Source organism: Mixophyes fleayi, chromosome 2 (assembly GCF_038048845.1).
Source record: "Mixophyes fleayi isolate aMixFle1 chromosome 2, aMixFle1.hap1, whole genome shotgun sequence".
NCBI classification, from domain to species: domain Eukaryota; kingdom Metazoa; phylum Chordata; class Amphibia; order Anura; family Limnodynastidae; genus Mixophyes; species Mixophyes fleayi.
Window position 1 is genome coordinate 127,418,203 of NC_134403.1, and position 18,073 is coordinate 127,436,275.

General features: G+C 36.7%; 1 protein-coding gene across 1 annotated transcript in view; it reads right to left on the bottom strand.

Annotated features, from left to right (window-relative positions):
• Positions 1 to 987: 987 nt before the first annotated feature.
• The window catches only part of PCCA (propionyl-CoA carboxylase subunit alpha), a 357,370-nt gene continuing 340,284 nt past the window's right edge, over positions 988 to 18,073 (bottom strand). The window contains exons 22-24 of the mRNA XM_075199966.1: positions 12,100 to 12,240; positions 2,382 to 2,459; positions 988 to 1,220 (exon numbers count right to left, since the gene is read on the bottom strand). Coding sequence (XP_075056067.1) covers positions 1,152 to 1,220; positions 2,382 to 2,459; positions 12,100 to 12,240 — 288 coding nt within the window. The 3' untranslated portion in view covers positions 988 to 1,151. The remainder of the gene's footprint in view (positions 1,221 to 2,381; positions 2,460 to 12,099; positions 12,241 to 18,073) is intronic.

Sequence of the window (18,073 nt, forward strand, 5' to 3'; positions counted from 1 at the left end):
AAAGTACCTTCCCATTAGTCGGTTACAAATTTACTAGCGAAAGAAAATCTTTCTATTGCAGAGATCCAGGACCTTGCCCGTCACCGAGCTTGAAGAACAGAGCAGTATCTGCAAGCACCATGCACCTCATAGACCAGTGTTGGCTAACCTGTGACACTCCAGGTGTTGTGAAACTACAAGTCCCAGCATGCTTTGCCAATATATAGCAGCTTATTGCTGGAAGGGTATGCTGGGACTTGTAGTTTCAAAACACCTGGAATGTCACAGGTTAGCCAACACCAGACGCGGGCTGGGAGAGGCATGGCCGGGGGGCACACAGGCGGCCGCATCTCATGAAAAGGGATGCAGCCGCGTCATTGATGACGCGGCCGCATCCCCTGTCATGTGATGCGGCCGCCTGTGCGCTGACGCGGCCGCATCTGATGTCATCAGATGCGGCCGCGGGGGAAGGAATTGTATTTTGCCGGTCGGCCTACCCCCTGGCCCTAATAGCGGCCTGACCGGGGGGCCGATGCCCCCCTGCCCCCCGGGTCAGCCCGCCACTGGCCAACACTGTCATAGACCAATTACTATTGGTTTCCTGTGGAAAATATAGTGAACATCTCCATATAAATCAAGACTGACCGCAATATAGAGAATACATAATAATGCCTTTTATAGCATATTTAAAATGCCAAATATCAATTTACGGATTTAGGTGTCATGTCATTTCTTTTTAGGTTCCACAGAAAACAGGTAATGTTACCATGAAGAAAGATCTACAATTTGCCATTGTTCCACACTCCTAAGAAAGGAATAATAACATATTCACTATAAATGTTCATCATCAGCCAACTGGTACAAAATTACTCTAAAGTACTAATGATTTATACATTTATTCTGTGTATGGTTATTTCACCTACACTTCTACCTCAAATACCGTGATCTATAATGATGGTGTGATTAGCATACACGCCATTCCTACACAATTAATGAAACACACAAAGGAACTTTTTAACCACTGTTTTTTATTCATCCCACTTATATTTGTAATAAATATAACTGTATAAAATTTGTTTTGTAGGAATGTCATTTCAAAACATGTATCTGGGAAAGTTTATAAGAAATTATTCATAAAGTGTCAAATGGAGTCTTGAAGTAGTGAATGTGATTTATTCCAGCTGTACCAGTAGATCCCCCTCACCCACAGTCTCGCCAGGCTTGCAGTGCACAGATGTCACCTGTTAAGTAACAATAAAGTCAGATTAAAGAAGAAAATAAAACAACATTCAACTTAAACAGTTCTATTCTCCAGATTACTTATCAGAGGTAGAATGTAGCTGGGAAGATTTGACAGGGATACAATGTTACTAAATGAATCTAACTGGCTGGAGACAGTACACATATTACGGGAGTGTAGAAATTGAGGCACCTGACATGGCTGGAACAGCGTTCCTCATTCACTTCAATGGGTCAGCAAAGCGGGATTTGAGCACTACAAAAGCTTTGGCTTTTCTGCCTGGAAAAGCACTAGTGTGACACCACCATAAAGGAGTACCGATAATGGTGTGGATTGTACTTATGATCACCTAATGTATTATCATACGCCACCAATCGCAATAATGAATGGCTACAAATGGCTCCAACTGTTGATTAATTTATCACATGGCAGCATTACTAACTACCATGGCATAATCTCAAGAAATACAAATTTTATATACAAAGGACTAAAAATATTACAATTGTTATTGTAAATTATATTTTCATTTTAAATCTATGTGAAATTAGTGATAAAAATGTGTATTTTGATCACTATATTTTAATATTCAAACAATTTTACAAATTGTTAAAACAAAGAATACAACACTTAAATTGTATTATTATTATTATATGTTAATTCTGGTGTTTATTTAGGAACAATACAGTATATTCATATAATAAATATTTTATAGGCTGAACATATACATACTATTGCAGAAAAAAGTCTGACATTCTAATCACCATAGTAGAAATAATGGTGTACAAAAACAACATGTTTTGTGTCATATCACATTAGTAAGTAGAAATGTGTGTATACACAACAGCAAAAACAAAGAATGAGTATCCTGAACTGTCTCTTTACTCAAAATCATTCACATATACCTGTACCTAGGGGTGCGGCATGGGTCATACTACTTCTCATTTATCATGTAAAAATATTGTGTCAAGTAATATTTAAGGTCACTGTAATGTTGAGTATATATATATATATATATATATATATATATATATATATATATATATATATATATATATATATGAATAATCAGTTTTTCTCACACCCCTTCCGTATTATGGACCTTTGCCACAGCCAGCAGCTGATGCAAATATTCTATATGACACAGGGAGAAAACAAACAGTACCTTTCCAGTTTTAGCAGCGGTCATGCTGTTCTGCATCTTCATAGCTTCAATGACACAGATCTCTTGTCCCGCCGACACCTATCACAATACAATTGTGGCCATTAGCATACATTCATTTGGGCATTAGAGGATCTTTTCCATAAAATGAGCAGATATCTTATGAAAGTGGAGGCTAGCAGGCAGGTAATAAGGTATTCTCATCATATTAATAATCAGGGGTAGTGTAATACATTTTCTTCTAAGCATAAAAGTATATAAAGACACTTTCCTTATCCAACCTTGCAAATTAAACATTTCTATACTGGAATTCATGCATAGACTTTATTACTTTTGTAAATGAAGATCAAATCATAAACAAATTATATATATTTTAAGGCAACAGAGAATATCAAATGGAGAGAAGAAACAGTGACATACTGAAGATGTTAGTGTAACATCAGGGTCAGTTGTAAATCTTTATCAGAAGAACGAGCCTTTGTGCATAAGAGCTGGTAATCTATTCTGCCAATGAAGATTTTACTTGCAGACTCGTTTTCAACAAGAACCTCCAATTACACTCTTTAGAGTACTCTGTTAGAAATGTAAGACTAATAATCCTTTAATATCTATCCTTTAATAATATAATACTTTGCACTCGTAGCTGTATACTAAATAATGTTTATTCACTATTAAAATGATTTACTACTTAAATAGGAAGCCATTGATTCAACAGCAAGGCTAGATCATACCCCCAGCACTACAGATTGTTTTCTGTACACTGAAATATCAAACCACATCCTAAGTCACAAAGGCACTTAAAACTCTAATCGCTCCAAACATAGATAATTAATTTATAGGTCTAATACGGAGGTGTCAAATGAGCACTTTATTTGCAGTTTGTAATACACTGACAGCAGCGTTTTAGACCACGTTCAATAAAAAAAAAAAGCTCCCCAACTGAAATACATAATATTTAAAGAGAGATTTTAAAGCGCCCACTACAAGATGTAGGCTTGATATAGCTTTTTCTGGCAATAAAGAAACACTATAAAAATTAGGCATCAGAGCTTGTGAAGCTAGAAAAGAGCCAACATGAAATGTGTCCATGTGACCGTGTCCTACAACATGGTGAATGATTTAAAAATTGCAAAAAAAAATTTGCAGTTACTGATTTGCAGAAGCTGAAATAAATAAGATCGGACATGAAAAGGAATATTTAGGGAAAAACTTCTGTGCCTGTTTGAGCCACAAAGAAACAGAGATCACTGGACACAGCCCAAATTAATGTGACAAGCTACTTTCACTGCTACCCCTACATAATGGTCACAAGCCCTACTAGTCTCTCTGATAAACCCAATCTGCGCTGATGTATTTCTCTACTCCTTGTCTAATTGGTATAAAGTTTGCAGATCTCCATCCTGTATCTTTCATCCAGCTTGCTGCGTCCTCTCCTTTGACATGGAAGGTCGTAGGTCACATTCACATCCGATTATCAAAGTAACACTCATTAAGCATCAGGCTGCCTTGTACCTAAGTAAGTTGGCTTGAAGGAGCCGTCAGTACAGATACTCAACCGATTCTTACATTTTAAGGAAGTTTGGATGTGACACAACATTGCCACAATATATAGTTCCAGACATCTCAGGCTGATGATTAATTAAGGGTGGTGGGAGATAAAATCCAGTAAAGCCAGCTGCTTGCCATGGTCGGCAAAATTACTATAATGGATATAGGCTGCCAATTTTCCATTTATTGGCAAGCCTTCCAAATGCAATTAGGGGAGTTAGAAATGATATGGAAATCTATCAAGTCCCTTTCATTTTCAGAGACGTTTGGCCCTAGAGACTCGTCTTCATTGACTTTACTGTGCTAATGATGTAAACTTCTTTTTATTTGTAATTAAAGCACCTGCCAACTTTTGGAAAAGATTTAATATACACATAGAGCAGTGACGTGTGCGGGAAGAAAACAAACACAAGTTTGCGGAACCTCTCGTTGCCTCGGCTGTGTCCCAACACCTGACATCACAACAAGGTGGTCAGGAAAACATGAGGCACATAAAATAAGAAGCATAGGAGCGAATGGTGGACACTTTGCAGGAACTCTGTTGCTCGCCCAGAGCTATTTGCTTTGGAATAAAAGCATGAAAATGAAATGCAAAAGCTAAGATTGCAGAGGTAAAGGATGACTGCACAGTGCTCCATTTCTCAATTTCATCCTTCAGAGCCACAAAATGGGGTGATACAGTTACTGGATGAGATTTACAGTAACAGCTGTGCTCTTCCCACACAGGGGAGGGACTTCCAATGTGCTCAGGTCTGGAGCAGACGGAAAGCAACAAAGCACAATGCTCTTCTCTTTGTGGATAGGCAAGAGCAGCTCCTAAATATACATGTTTAATGGGTGAACATCTTAACTGTAATGATGTTATCACTCGCTTGTTTTAAAGAATTTCATGCCAATAATTTTAAAAGCAAGAAATGATATGGATGAAATAAAGTTACTGTTATCTCATTACTTGCCTAATTCATTCTGCGGAAACCGTAAGAATCGCCTTGGAATCCGTGCCAGTGGCATATGGCTCTCTACTGTGCTAAACATTCATACTAAAGACAGGTTCATCAGTCATTAGAGTATCTGGGTAAAATATCAGCTTCTGATGGATGGTATTTAGAGCTTACCTGCTGATAATACATTACCAAAGAAACACAGCTTTCCAAACCCACATGACATTAGAAATTGCAGACCATGAAATAAAACACTGGCAAGCAGACATCATGTACTAGGCTATACCATATAATAAATAAGCTATTTAAACTCTTCTTAAAATTGGGCCTGCTGCAAGGGACCTTGGGTCAGGCCTTCACAGGCCAATTAATGCACAGCACCTGCTGTATAGAAGCAGCACATCAAGCACTTCCGAATCATTTCAGCAATTAAAACAAAACTGTTTCCTGCCTATTTCAACAGGAACAGTTTCAATGCAGGAGTAGAACCAAAGCATTATGATACAAGTAGGTGAAGGAAAAAAAACACATTTTGAGGGGGGAGATGTGGATGGGAATAGAACCCATCTATTGTTCCCTTACACTCTGAGCCTGCTGCCTAATTTGGCAGAAAAACAGAGGGCGTGTGGGGCCTTCCACAGTATCACCTTCTGCTGCACTCTGGCCCCCGAAAAAGATGGATCAATATCATCCCTGCTGATTTCCCTTCAAAAGTGGAAATTCTTCAATTACAGGTTTTTTTTAGGGGGGTGGGGGACACAGGTGCAACGATTAAATATGTATTTTGGTCTCTGAATAAAAGCTCAGCTTATTGCCTTAATCTCTAGCTACCTTTATTTATCAGAAATGGCTGCATTTCTACATCATGAAAAAGACTATGAAATATAATTTGGCATTATCTGTGATTACATTTCTTATTGAAAAGGATTACTCATTGTTAAAATAAATTTGACATTTGCCTAAAAATTCTTTGCCCCTCTCAGGATGTCAGGCAGCAATATCACATTAACTTGATGTTTCTTCACTTCATATAATGGCCATAGAATTTTGAGTAAGTGATCCCCAAATAGAAACATTTTAGAATTATATGTTTTTTCAATGTAATTTCCTTTCACTAATTTCTAGTTTGTTTTTTGGGAGTCAGGCGCTGCAGGCTTTGAAAATGGAGGCTCAGAAATGTACACTTGTTGCTACACATGCTAGGGACTCACCTACAGGAGATGCATGTGAGCTTAACCCCAATATAACTATATTGTGCACAACATTATCTTACTTATATATATGCTGACGCATAGTGATTTATATATTGTTACATTTAGAGCACCGGAGTATATGTTTTCTTTTGTTCTCACATACACAGTGATCTTGATTGTCCTGGCTGCACTCTCTGAAATGTTTTTATTCACGTGTACACATTTCATTACTTTAAAGAATTACATCTTTCTTTCACTAGTATACATATATTTCAGTTAAAGCCTCTTTTGATTGTTTTTACACAGTGATATTTTTCCTTCTATTGCTTTGGCCCCAACTGCCTGTACAGATTAAGGGATTAAACATGAAAAACCCCCTATAATTACTCTGTTCAGGGTTATAGACATCATTAGGGCATAATTCATTCCACCATCAACGCCTTACGTAGTAAAGATGCCATCTACTTGTGTAGTGACAATAAATATGTATAAACTACCCAGTACATTAACAATACTTAGTTATACACAATCAACATGTTTAAATATACAACTAATGTAATCTTCTGCTGCATATTAAGACAAGGAAGTAATATATATATATATATATATATATATATATATATATACACACACACACACACAGACACACATACATACGTTGTGTATAGCTACTTCAATTGCTATTTCTTCCAAGCTATCACCACGCTAGTAAGAATTCAGCTAGATCTAGAAATGAGGAGCTATCTGCCAATGCCTCCTATCTGCATCCACCTGCTCAGGCTTTTATGAATTATAGAGCGTTGCCTAGAAACAAGCAGTCACAACTGACCAGAGATGAATCTGCTACAGCTTTATACTGCAACTACAATCACAACTTCCTCACATGATACAGCATACAGTACAAGTGATAATATGCTGGTGCTGCACTTGTAAGAGCACAAAGGGAAGGCTCTTTCCCATCTTTACTGGAAAACAGAATTGGGAAAGTCCATTATGTAGTAAACCACACAAATCCCTAAATAATTGGATGTCAATGTCCACCGAGTCATTTGTGTCCCATCTAAACATGTTGCAACGCACAATTCCCTACTCAAAGGTGGGAGGACAAGATTTGTCATGACATTCGATTGAGATGGCTGCTAACAGGATTAGAAAGCAGCTGTCACTTTGCATTATGTGGTGCCAGGCCTAAAATAAAGATCTAGAAGATGAAAACTTACAGGGAAAAGCTCAAGATGACTTTAGTGAGCTGAAAAGTAGCTGCTAACATCAACCTGGCCGGTCACTATGGAAGTCATATAAAATGCACTGTGCAAAAACAAAGTTTACTCTCTTCAAACAAAATTATAAATTAAAAACTAATTATTTTTTTTTTGTGTATAAAACTTCTTTAAATACAAAATAAAAACAAATAAAGTACTTTTGAAACACTTCAGGAAATAACTTCAAATATATATAAAACTCGGAAGTGCTCACAGATCTTGCCCTGTGAATCATACATCTTACAATAGCTTAGGGGCCCTTACTTGTCCCCTCCATTCATCTCCGAATAGCTCCATATGGTCTTTAACGCCTTTCCTTTCGATTAGACTTGTAATTTCAGATAACTAAATAGCATTTGCTCATTGATCTACTATCTTTCCTCTCCACCAATCAGCTCCTGTGTTGCTCTACTGTCATAGAGAGCAGAGAGAGAGACTGTAGCTGATTGGTAGGAAGCATAGTAGATTAGGGAGCAGATGGTAGTCTCTTCTATAAATGCACATAGTCAATAAAGTTTTAAGTTCAATCTAGTGGCAATGCTGTTGTGTTTGGCATGGTCTCAAACACAACATGGAGCTGTACAGAGGAACACTAACAGGACAGTCAACAGAAATAAACTTTCTAATGGAACTTTGATTCACAGGATGGAGGCCAGTGGGACTAAGCACCACGTGTGCTACTTTTCAAGTGTTGGTAATTGGTATTTTTCACCTCACTTTAAGTACCAGAAATTAAAATATAGCAACCTATGGAAACTGATTTACATCTAAGGCCTGATATGAAAGCTAGTGAAGGAGAGAGCTTACAATTTAGAGAGGAGAACAGGTGAGACACAACAGATGATTGAGATACACTTGTAATGGCAACATATAAAATAGGCAGGGAGGTAAAACTGAGTGAGCTTCATATAAAGAGACTGGTCTGTAAGAAGGATGCAAAGTTGTATAGGTAAGATGGAGTAGGATCTTCTATAAATGAGAAGCAAATCAGGAACAGACTTGCAGATGAGAAGATGTAACAGAGGAGAACTACAAAAGGCAATTAATGGACCTCAGAAATCATGTAGGATGTATTTACAGATAAGGCCAGGCATGTGGGCAGAAACAAATACATCATCATCACCACCATTTATTTAGCACTGTACAGAGAACTCACTCACATCAGTCCCTGCCCCATTGGAGCTTACAGTCTAAATACCTAACACACACACACACACACAGGTCAATTTGTTAGCAGCCAATTAACCTACCAGTATGTTTTTGGAGTGTGGGAGGAAACAGGAGCACCTGGAGAAAACCCACTCAAACACAGGGAGAACATACAAACTCCTCACAGATAATGCCATGGTCGGGAATTGAAATCATGACCCCAGTGCTGTAAGGCAGAAGTTCTAACCACTTAGCCAGCGTGCTGCCCAATACATGAATAGCTTTGTAGCTAGGAGTTTACATTTGATTCCTCAAAAGAAAAAAATGGAAGAGAGCAAGGTAAATATTTTTTGTAAATGTTGAAACCAAGTCACCATAGTATAAAACACAGATTTAAAAGAACAATACAAAAGTGAAAAAAACCTTGTTTTTTCATTCATGCAATACAATTAAACAAGAAAATCTGCATCTTCTCATAGAGACAGCAGAAGTAAAGGAGATATATTTTGACATTTTGAGCACACCCCGAATCTCTTAAAATGCAAAACTTTACAATTAGTGAAATTTAGAGGTCTGACGTGTTTTCTATTCACAGCCACCAAACTTGCATACATACATTCACCTTTCATTCCGAATCCAGTGATTGGATGCACTATGCTCCTTCATTAAATCTATATTAAAGACCATGAAAGACTTGGGCCTAGATTTACTAAACTGCGGGTTTGAAAAAGTGGGGATGTTGCCTATAGCAATCAGATTCTAGCTTTCATTTATTTAGTACTTTCTACAAAATGACAGCTAGAATCTGATTGGTTGCTATAGGCAACATCCCCACTTTTTCAAACCCGCAGCTTAGTAAATCTAGCCTTTGGAGCCCACCGCCTTGAATATATAACAATTCAAAAACACTCTGCTCTTCTGCACTCAGGCATGCTGACTGCTTGAATCTCCCACTGTCTGTGCGCAGTAGAAATGGGTTTGACACAATATGTGATAAGGTGAATCAATTTTTTACAGTCTGATTTCAAGTCCATACACAGAAAATATACAAAAAAAAAAAAGGAATGCAAACAACTATTTTTTTTTAATTAAACGTGGCACTGGTACAAATTTTAACATACCTTTCTAATTAAAGCCGTTTAAGCACTTCACAAACTATACAAAATTAGTACTTCGTACTATGTGAATGGTGAAAATTATGGACCTACATGCGATTACTGTAGAAAAGATGTGGTCTGTACGTACAGACAGTACACATATCACATGAACAGCTCTCAGAGAGCAAAAGGCTATTTGTCTCAAATAAAATAGTAGTATGTCCAATTGACATATTTTAATAAACCTAATTGATTGTAATTATTATTAGAAGGGCCTTAGACCACTTACTAAATGAGCACATAATTACATTTGCTTTGGGCATAATATGCTAATTTTGTAACTTTTCATAAATGTGGGTCTATTGATAAGAATAGCACTGACAGCCCATTGTGTTTCTGCTGTTATGGAGGTACTACAACCCTCTAACCCAGGTGAACCTGCCAATGCTGGGAATACACAACTCTCTGGGCTAGATTTACTAAACTGTGGTTTGAAAAAGTGGAGATGTTGCCAATAGCGACCAATTCGATTCTAGTTATCATTTATTTAGTACATTCTACAAACTGACAGCTAGAATCTGATTGGTGGCTATAGGCAACTTCTCCACTTTTTCAAACCCGCAGTTTAGTAAACATACAATACAACACATGAAACCTAAATGTACCAGTTACCCAATAGTTTGCTGGTTTGGGATTACAGATAATTACACATTTTATAACCCTTTAAAAGCAAAACAAACAAGACTTGTATGCAATTTACCTGGCTGTCACAAATCTGTACAACATGAGGGTTATGTATACATGTCTTTATGAAAGAGGAGTAGTCATTGACCTATCCCTCCTACATATGGTAGCTCTAGCACTAAACAAACACGCACTCCGCAATTGAGGTACACAATTTAAAATGTTTTAGACTTCCCTAGCACAAACATCTTTTTAATACACAATTGGGCAATATCAAAAACATTAATTAACTCTAACATTACTATGTAAATGTAATATATAAACAATTCACAAACATGCGTGTAATACAAAATAATAGTAAGGGCAGACTATAAAAGTTCTTTCATAATAAATCCATTTTCTTAATGAGCTTTTTCTTAACGATCTACAATCTTTGAAAACACTAGACATGCACATCACCATAAGTGAATTTTCTTAGACAGAATTAAGTTTCCTGTACTTGAACTGTTAACTTCTCATGGTGATATTTTATCTATGACCTAGAATACAAAACCGTGAGACAATGCAAAACTACAGATGCAAGAAGCCAATCTAGGCTGCTGTGAAAATTCAGAGCATTTAATATCCTTTCCTTTTAGGACAGCTTTGTGTCTGTTCTGAACATATTTGAATTCTTTCACTGTAAATAGCATGAATTCATCACCCTTCCCTTGAAGTACTTCCGCACATTTCCCGAGAGCCTTCAACCCTCTAGTTTCAGAAGGTGACCTCTTGCTTCCCCTCCTGTACCATGTTGAAACCTTTGATATATTTGAACTGTTTTATTATTATTTTAAACATATCCTTTTTCCCTTTACTGAAAAAAAACACAGTCTTGGATCCTCTATGTATTTTGTTTCAATATTTCATAAAAGGATTATTAACTAAATTACAGTACCTCAATTGTCAGCAAATACAATGTGACATAATTAAGTTAACATTACATGTAAATGCCATAGCACCCCAAAGAGCCGACATCTTACTTTCACAATTACATAGGTTTCCTGGATAATTGCTGGCAGCTTTTAAAATATTTTATATTGCATATTTTTTGGGTGCACACACAAACTAATTCCAGCTTTAAAGACAGTAGAATAGTACTAAAATTTTAATAAGCATGAAAAGAAATGAAGAAAGTGAAGGAAAAAATGTTGTTGGGTTTTTTTATGCTCTAGATTTTCAAGACCAACTAATGTAGAACTAATGCCTTAAAGCACAGAGTAAAAGTTTAAACCTTCTTATTTAGAAGCTGCACGCTGCTATGATATCTGTATGTATGGTAAAGCTTCGAAGGAAGATCAGGCCCATCTTGTGGAGAGTGAAAGTGAGACTAGATGAGAATTATTGGGTAGCATTTACATTTAAACATTTTTAGGACAAGGAGTGACTTACATACAAATAAAGGTGATGATACAGCTACATAGTAACAAGTAAGAATGGACCTTGGAAGAATATGATGAAAGACAGTAATATTTTATGTTTCTACTAATAAAATAAAATCTAATTCTCATATGAAGGTGTGTCAGAACTATTTCTGACAGCGGGGAGATACCTGCCCTTACCCAGGTATGACCTGCTCAATAAAGCACATCATTAAAAATATCCAAAAAGAGGATGAAGGGTACTCTCAGAATACATGTCGTTTACAGACATTGTTGATCTGTGGACTTTACAATAAATACACTGTTCAACAAAAATATATTAAAAAAGGGACTACAAATAAGAGAGACAAAAACACAACAATAAGCTCACTGTTTTTCAAATGTCATGTGGTATGTGTAAATGGCAATCACTATCTGAGCACTTACCATGTCGCCAGGCTTAACGGAAACAGCGACCACTGTTCCAGGCATCGGTGATCTCAGGATGCTGCTAGTGTCCTCCTCTACCTTCTCCGGCATGTACTTGCTCAGCTCTGACGCATGCTGTGTTAACACTTGCAGTTTATACTTAAAATTAACAAAGAAATTAACAAATTAGACTTAATTCCAGGAGAAGATAACCAGTCACACATCCTGTCAATATGCACATTATGAGATTAACAAGGGTAATGTATTTACTGCTGTTCTATAATTATATTTACAGCTCTCTGCAAACAGATTTGTAGAAGCACAGTATACAGAAAATAGAGGGATGAAAATGATACTTATTAAATACATTTTGCTATGGAAGCTCATTAGTATAAAATATTAAAATAAATCAGTATTAATATACTTTTACCAATATTAAATAATCTTATTCATTTCTCTAAACATTCTATTTTTTTAGGGTTTTATTGTTTGTTTTCTAGGATATTTAAAAGACAACACATATGTAAAGTAAATCTTTAAAATAGAGTAAAAGAGTATAGAGTACTTGATATGGTACATAAGCATTAATTTTTAGTTTACCACCATTCAGTCCAATGAACTGCTGGTAATTAATCATAAACTTACTTTAAGTACATTGTTCTTACATGCCAAATATTAAAAACACGGATGAAGATGATGATAATAGTAACAACATATTATTATTATTATTAATTGTTGTAAAGATTAATTGAAAACTCTGCAAATGTATAAAAATAATTCATATAAGCAATTTCCGACAATCTGATTTATTCCAAACTAAATGGCAATTCACTTATGAAACTAATGGTCATTCTTTTAAAATCGGGTTTGTTTTTGGCTTCTGGGACCTGCTTGTCTCTTTCTCACAGCAACTCAGAAGTGAAATCATCTCGATGCCTACAAGGACATAGAGAAAATGCAGACTACTGAGCATAATCCAATCACCCACCAGTAGATGGCAGTAGGTCTCTTTGTGTAGTAGGGTTGGTTGGTACATGATTTGCAGTGAAGAAAATGATAGCTGTAAGGGATTTAAAAGTCCAAAGCCAAGTAGTTTACATACACACACCACACTGGTTTACATTTCTGTGATGTTTAGGTATTTGAAAATGTGTCATGTATTGGTCTGCACTGTACTATACTGCAATCCTTTGTGAATGTTGAATGCAAAGGAACCAAGCACTGATATATTTTCCTCTTACTTTCTACTAAATATAGCTACATACAAATTAAGAAATCTTTGTACATTTTTAATTAACCCAAGTTGGAGTTAATATATCAATGTCACACAACACACAGAATACAGCCTGTTATGCAATTCATACATCAGTCAATTGCATATTAGTACAAGAGCAACACAGCCTTAAAGCAGATGTAAATATCTACACTCATGTTCAAGATCACACCGTCTTGTGATTTACATTTTGTTTTTAATTAAATAAACCATAGAATGTTCCTGAAACATTTGTTTTCAATGACTTTTCAGACTCTGAAGACAAATATGGGTAATCTGCATTAAAACTATTAAGATGTAATAACATATTTGACAATCTGAATAATAACAGCGTCTTCTGCATGTAGTTTTCTCTCTCTCGTGTGTGTTTTGCAATCAAGAAATACAAGTGTCTGCCAGTTTCTGAAGGATATGATCCTTAAGTGAAATTACAGTGCAAATAAAAGCTTTTTGCTCCAATTAAAATTTGCCTGACTCATAAGTGGCGGGGGGAAAAAGCAAGCAGAGTGCATTTTCCTGTCAATCTAATAAACATTCTGTGCAGAGGGGCTATTTATCAAAGATAAATTGTTCTTAAAAGTCCTTCATTAAACCTATGGGGGGGGGGGTATAATTACATAAAATTGCACAATTTGGGGATCTACGTATGTCACCTGAATTCCGCCTATAGTATGAAATAACAACAATAATAATATTATATATATATATATATATATATATATATATATATATATATATATATATATATATATATATAGTAGAAATTATTTTGCTTTGTGGTCCAAAATCAAGACACAGGTTGATGCATTTTGTTTCCCCAAAAAGGCAGTAAGCACAGACTGGCTTCACTTTATTCTACATGTCCAAAACCTTGGTGGCTATATAAACCTTTTTGTTGATCTTTATTATAGTCACTCCAGTATGAAATTCAAACTGTACATTTAAGCGATTATATCTCTAAATGACAACATAAACCCATTGTACAAACATTACTCAAACAATAGTGTAAATTATAACAGCAGGAGAACGAGAAAATACAAAGAAATAGATATACGGTAGTCGCAAAAAAAATAATGTTTACTTCTGTAATCATTGCAGGCTGCAGTAGTAGTCTTATTTTCAGTTCTTTTTAGCACAATACAAATACATAAAATTATTTATAAAAGTTACAGATGTTAAGTAGTTCTACAGCAAGTTAAAAGACAAAACTTAAATGTAAATAAACTTAATGTATTTTTATTTTTTCCTCTAACTTTAAGAAAAACTAGACATGATAAACTAGAAACAGTGGAATGTCAGCAGATAGTGTCACACTGGTAATGTTTCAGCTTCCAGTTCCACAGAGTTTATTTTCATGAGTGATGTTTCTTAATATTCCGCTCTTACAAATAGATGCTGAAAGTCGTTCTTCTAAGGACAGTTTCTCACCTATGTAGCGATCATGTCAGTAAAAGCCACAGCTTAAAACTGCTGCAAACATGTTGCTATAGATATCCATTAAATGTTATTGGAAAATAAAACGCCACATGACAATGCAGCTCTATTGAAATCAATGGTACCTGACAATTACCTGGTATATAGAGCGTAGACACTGCTGTTAAGCAACGATTTGTAGCCACTTTTTTTTCTCTGCTAAACCCACATATCGTTAGAAAAACACTCAATATTTAGTCCATTTGTGTACATACTGCACATATATTTCTTTATGTAGGTATATGGATATATATTTATATTTAGCAGGAGTGCAAAATTCCTGTGCTCTTTATTTATGAAATCAATTTCTCAGACATAGAGCACCCACTTCTTAGACTTGTTCTGATGACATCATAGCACGTCCTTCTTGCCCTAACTGTTGGGAAACTTCTTCGGTTTCACCAGTATTTTTTATCCACATTGAGAATATTTTTATGCTGTCTTATTGTTGAAAAATAACAGGTGGAGCATTATAAGGCAGCTTTTTTTAGTTAAAGAAATTCAGTATTTAATTGCTTATTATAATGTGTTCCAGTCACATGAACAATCTACAAATTTCCAATTTTCTTATTATGCGTTGGAGGGTATGAATAAAAAAAAAAAAAAAAAAAAAAAAAAAAAAGAGTGGTGTCACACAAGCACTTTCCAGATAAAAAAAAGAACTTAATCCCTCCCTTGGTGACAAGGTTGAAGTGAATTTTGAATTCTCCTCCCCTGTCACATGGGAATGCTGCATACAATGTTTTCTGAACTAAATTGCTGCCATGTGACAGAATAAGATCGTTCCATCTTCAGTACAATCTGTTACCGCAGGAGCTAGCACTTTCCTTCCTTAGGGGTACTGCTTTGCATATACACTGATGATACATAGTGTACTGCAATTAATGCATGAAAAATCATTTTTGAACAATGAGTGAAATTACAATTTATCTAACATGCACATCTACATCTCTCAGTGATTATTTGTGCAATGTGTGGCCAATCTGGTGGAAAAAGACCAAAATAACTAAGATCTGCGTCCTTGTAGCTAGCCTAACACCAATAGATACAATGATAATAAAAAAAGCAAGTGTGGCCAATCACTGGTAGGAAGATAGGGTCTTTGAAGACAACAGGGCGGTCTGTTTGTTCTGTACTATGTAACTCTGCACAGTGTGTAATCTGTGAGTAGTCCTTTGTTGCTCCCCCCATTGCACAGTATTGTAGAACCCTTGTGGCACTCTTATAAATAAAGAATAATAATAATAATAATAAATAACAGTGGGCCCTGGATAAATCTCACATTAGTAGTCTCGCCATACTACACTTGTAACTATTGAGAGATAATGTGCAACTCAAATCTAGAGTGTACAAAAACATTTACACATAATATAGTAAAACACAATATACATATTAATACAAATAATACTGTCTGGAAAAGTTCAATCAGAATTTAAGAGACCAGGGGGTAAATGTATGAATCTCCGGATTCTTCATCTCCGGCGTGTTCAGCCTCTTCAGCGCTTAAATTTAAAGCGGCGCTGCATTGTAAAGGGAAGTTTCCCTTTACAATGCAGCGCCGCTTTAAATTTAAGCGCTGAAGAGGCTGAACACGCCGGAGATGAAGAATCCGGAGATTCATACATTTACCCCCAGATTGAAGTCTTATTGCGTGCAAAGGCCACTGCAAGTCTCTTTACCTGGACAGGAACACAAGCCATGTATGAAGGTTTGTGGAGCCAAGCAGATGTGACACAACTTCTCTCACAAGGTGTTATTTCTGATGGTAAATATCTTACGGATTTCTGCAACCAGCTGATGGGATAACTGAATAAGTTTAAGGGAAAGTTTTACAGACTATTTTAATGGTTATGTTTTGGTGTTGAACTAAGATTTGGGTAGCTTGGATAAATGTTATGGGTGAGGGAACAGTGGTCATGCTGGAATATCTACAGAAAGTAGCTAGGTGGGTAAGTGGTCATGCTGGACTATTTGCAGACAGTAGCTAGGAGGTTAAATGCTCAGTCAGTGGTCATGCTGGACTATCTATTTACAGTAGCTAGGTGGGTAAGTGCCCCATCAGTGGTCATGCTGGACTATCTATAGACAGTAGCTAGGTGGGTAAGTGCTCAGTCAGTGGTCATGCTGGACTATCTACAGACAGTAGCTAGGTAGGTAAGTGCCCCATCAGTGGTCATGCTGGACTATCTATAGACAGCCACTAGGAGGGTAAGTGACTGGTCAGTGGTCAGGCTGGACTATCTATATACAGTAGCTAGGTAGGTAAGTGCCCCATCAGTGGTCATGCTGGACTATCTATATACAGTAGCTAGGTGGGTAAGTGCCCCATCAGTGGTCATGCTGGACTATCTACAAACAGTAGATAGGTGGGTAAGTGCCCCATCAGTGGTCATGTTGGACTATCTATAGACAGCCACTAGGAGGGTAAGTGACCGGTCAGTGGTCAGGCTGGACTATCTATATACAGTAGCTAGGTAGGTAAGTAGCCCATCAGTGGTCATGCTGGACTATCTATATACAGTAGCTAGGTGGGTAAGTGCCCCATCAGTGGTCATGCTGGACTATCTACAAACAGTAGATAGGTGGGTAAGTGCCCCATCAGTGGTCATGTTGGACTATCTATAGACAGCCACTAGGAGGGTAAGTGACCGGTCAGTGGTCAGGCTGGACTATTTACAGACAGTAGCTAGGAGGTTAATTGCCCCATCAGTGGTCATGCTGGACTATCTACAAACAGTAGCTAGGTGGGTAAATGCCCCATCAGTGGTCATGTTGGATTATCTATAGACAGCCACTAGGAGGGTAAGTGACCGGTCAGTGGTCAGGCTGGACTATTTACAGACAGTAGCTAGGAGGTTAAGTGCCCCATCAGCAGTCATGCAGGACTATCTATAGACAACAACTAGGAGGGTAAGTGCCTGGTCAGTGGTTATGTGAGACTAAACTTAAAAAACACACTTTTATAATGCTGCTTAAATGAAATAAAGTTTCTCTAATATTCTAGTATATATGGATATGCCAATACTGTAGATGATTACAGAAGAAACACCTGAATAATATATGCTGTCTGCAGAACAGCAGTCCAACAAAAGTCCAAAGACTCTTTAAGCAACCTGTAAAAGGAAGGTCACTGCAGCACATACAGTGATCAGGAGGACCAATAGTTTACCTTACAGTTGAATACAGAGCCTGCACCTAGCTCTTGAAAAGAGGAAACTGATAATGTAAAACATATATCTGGTTGAA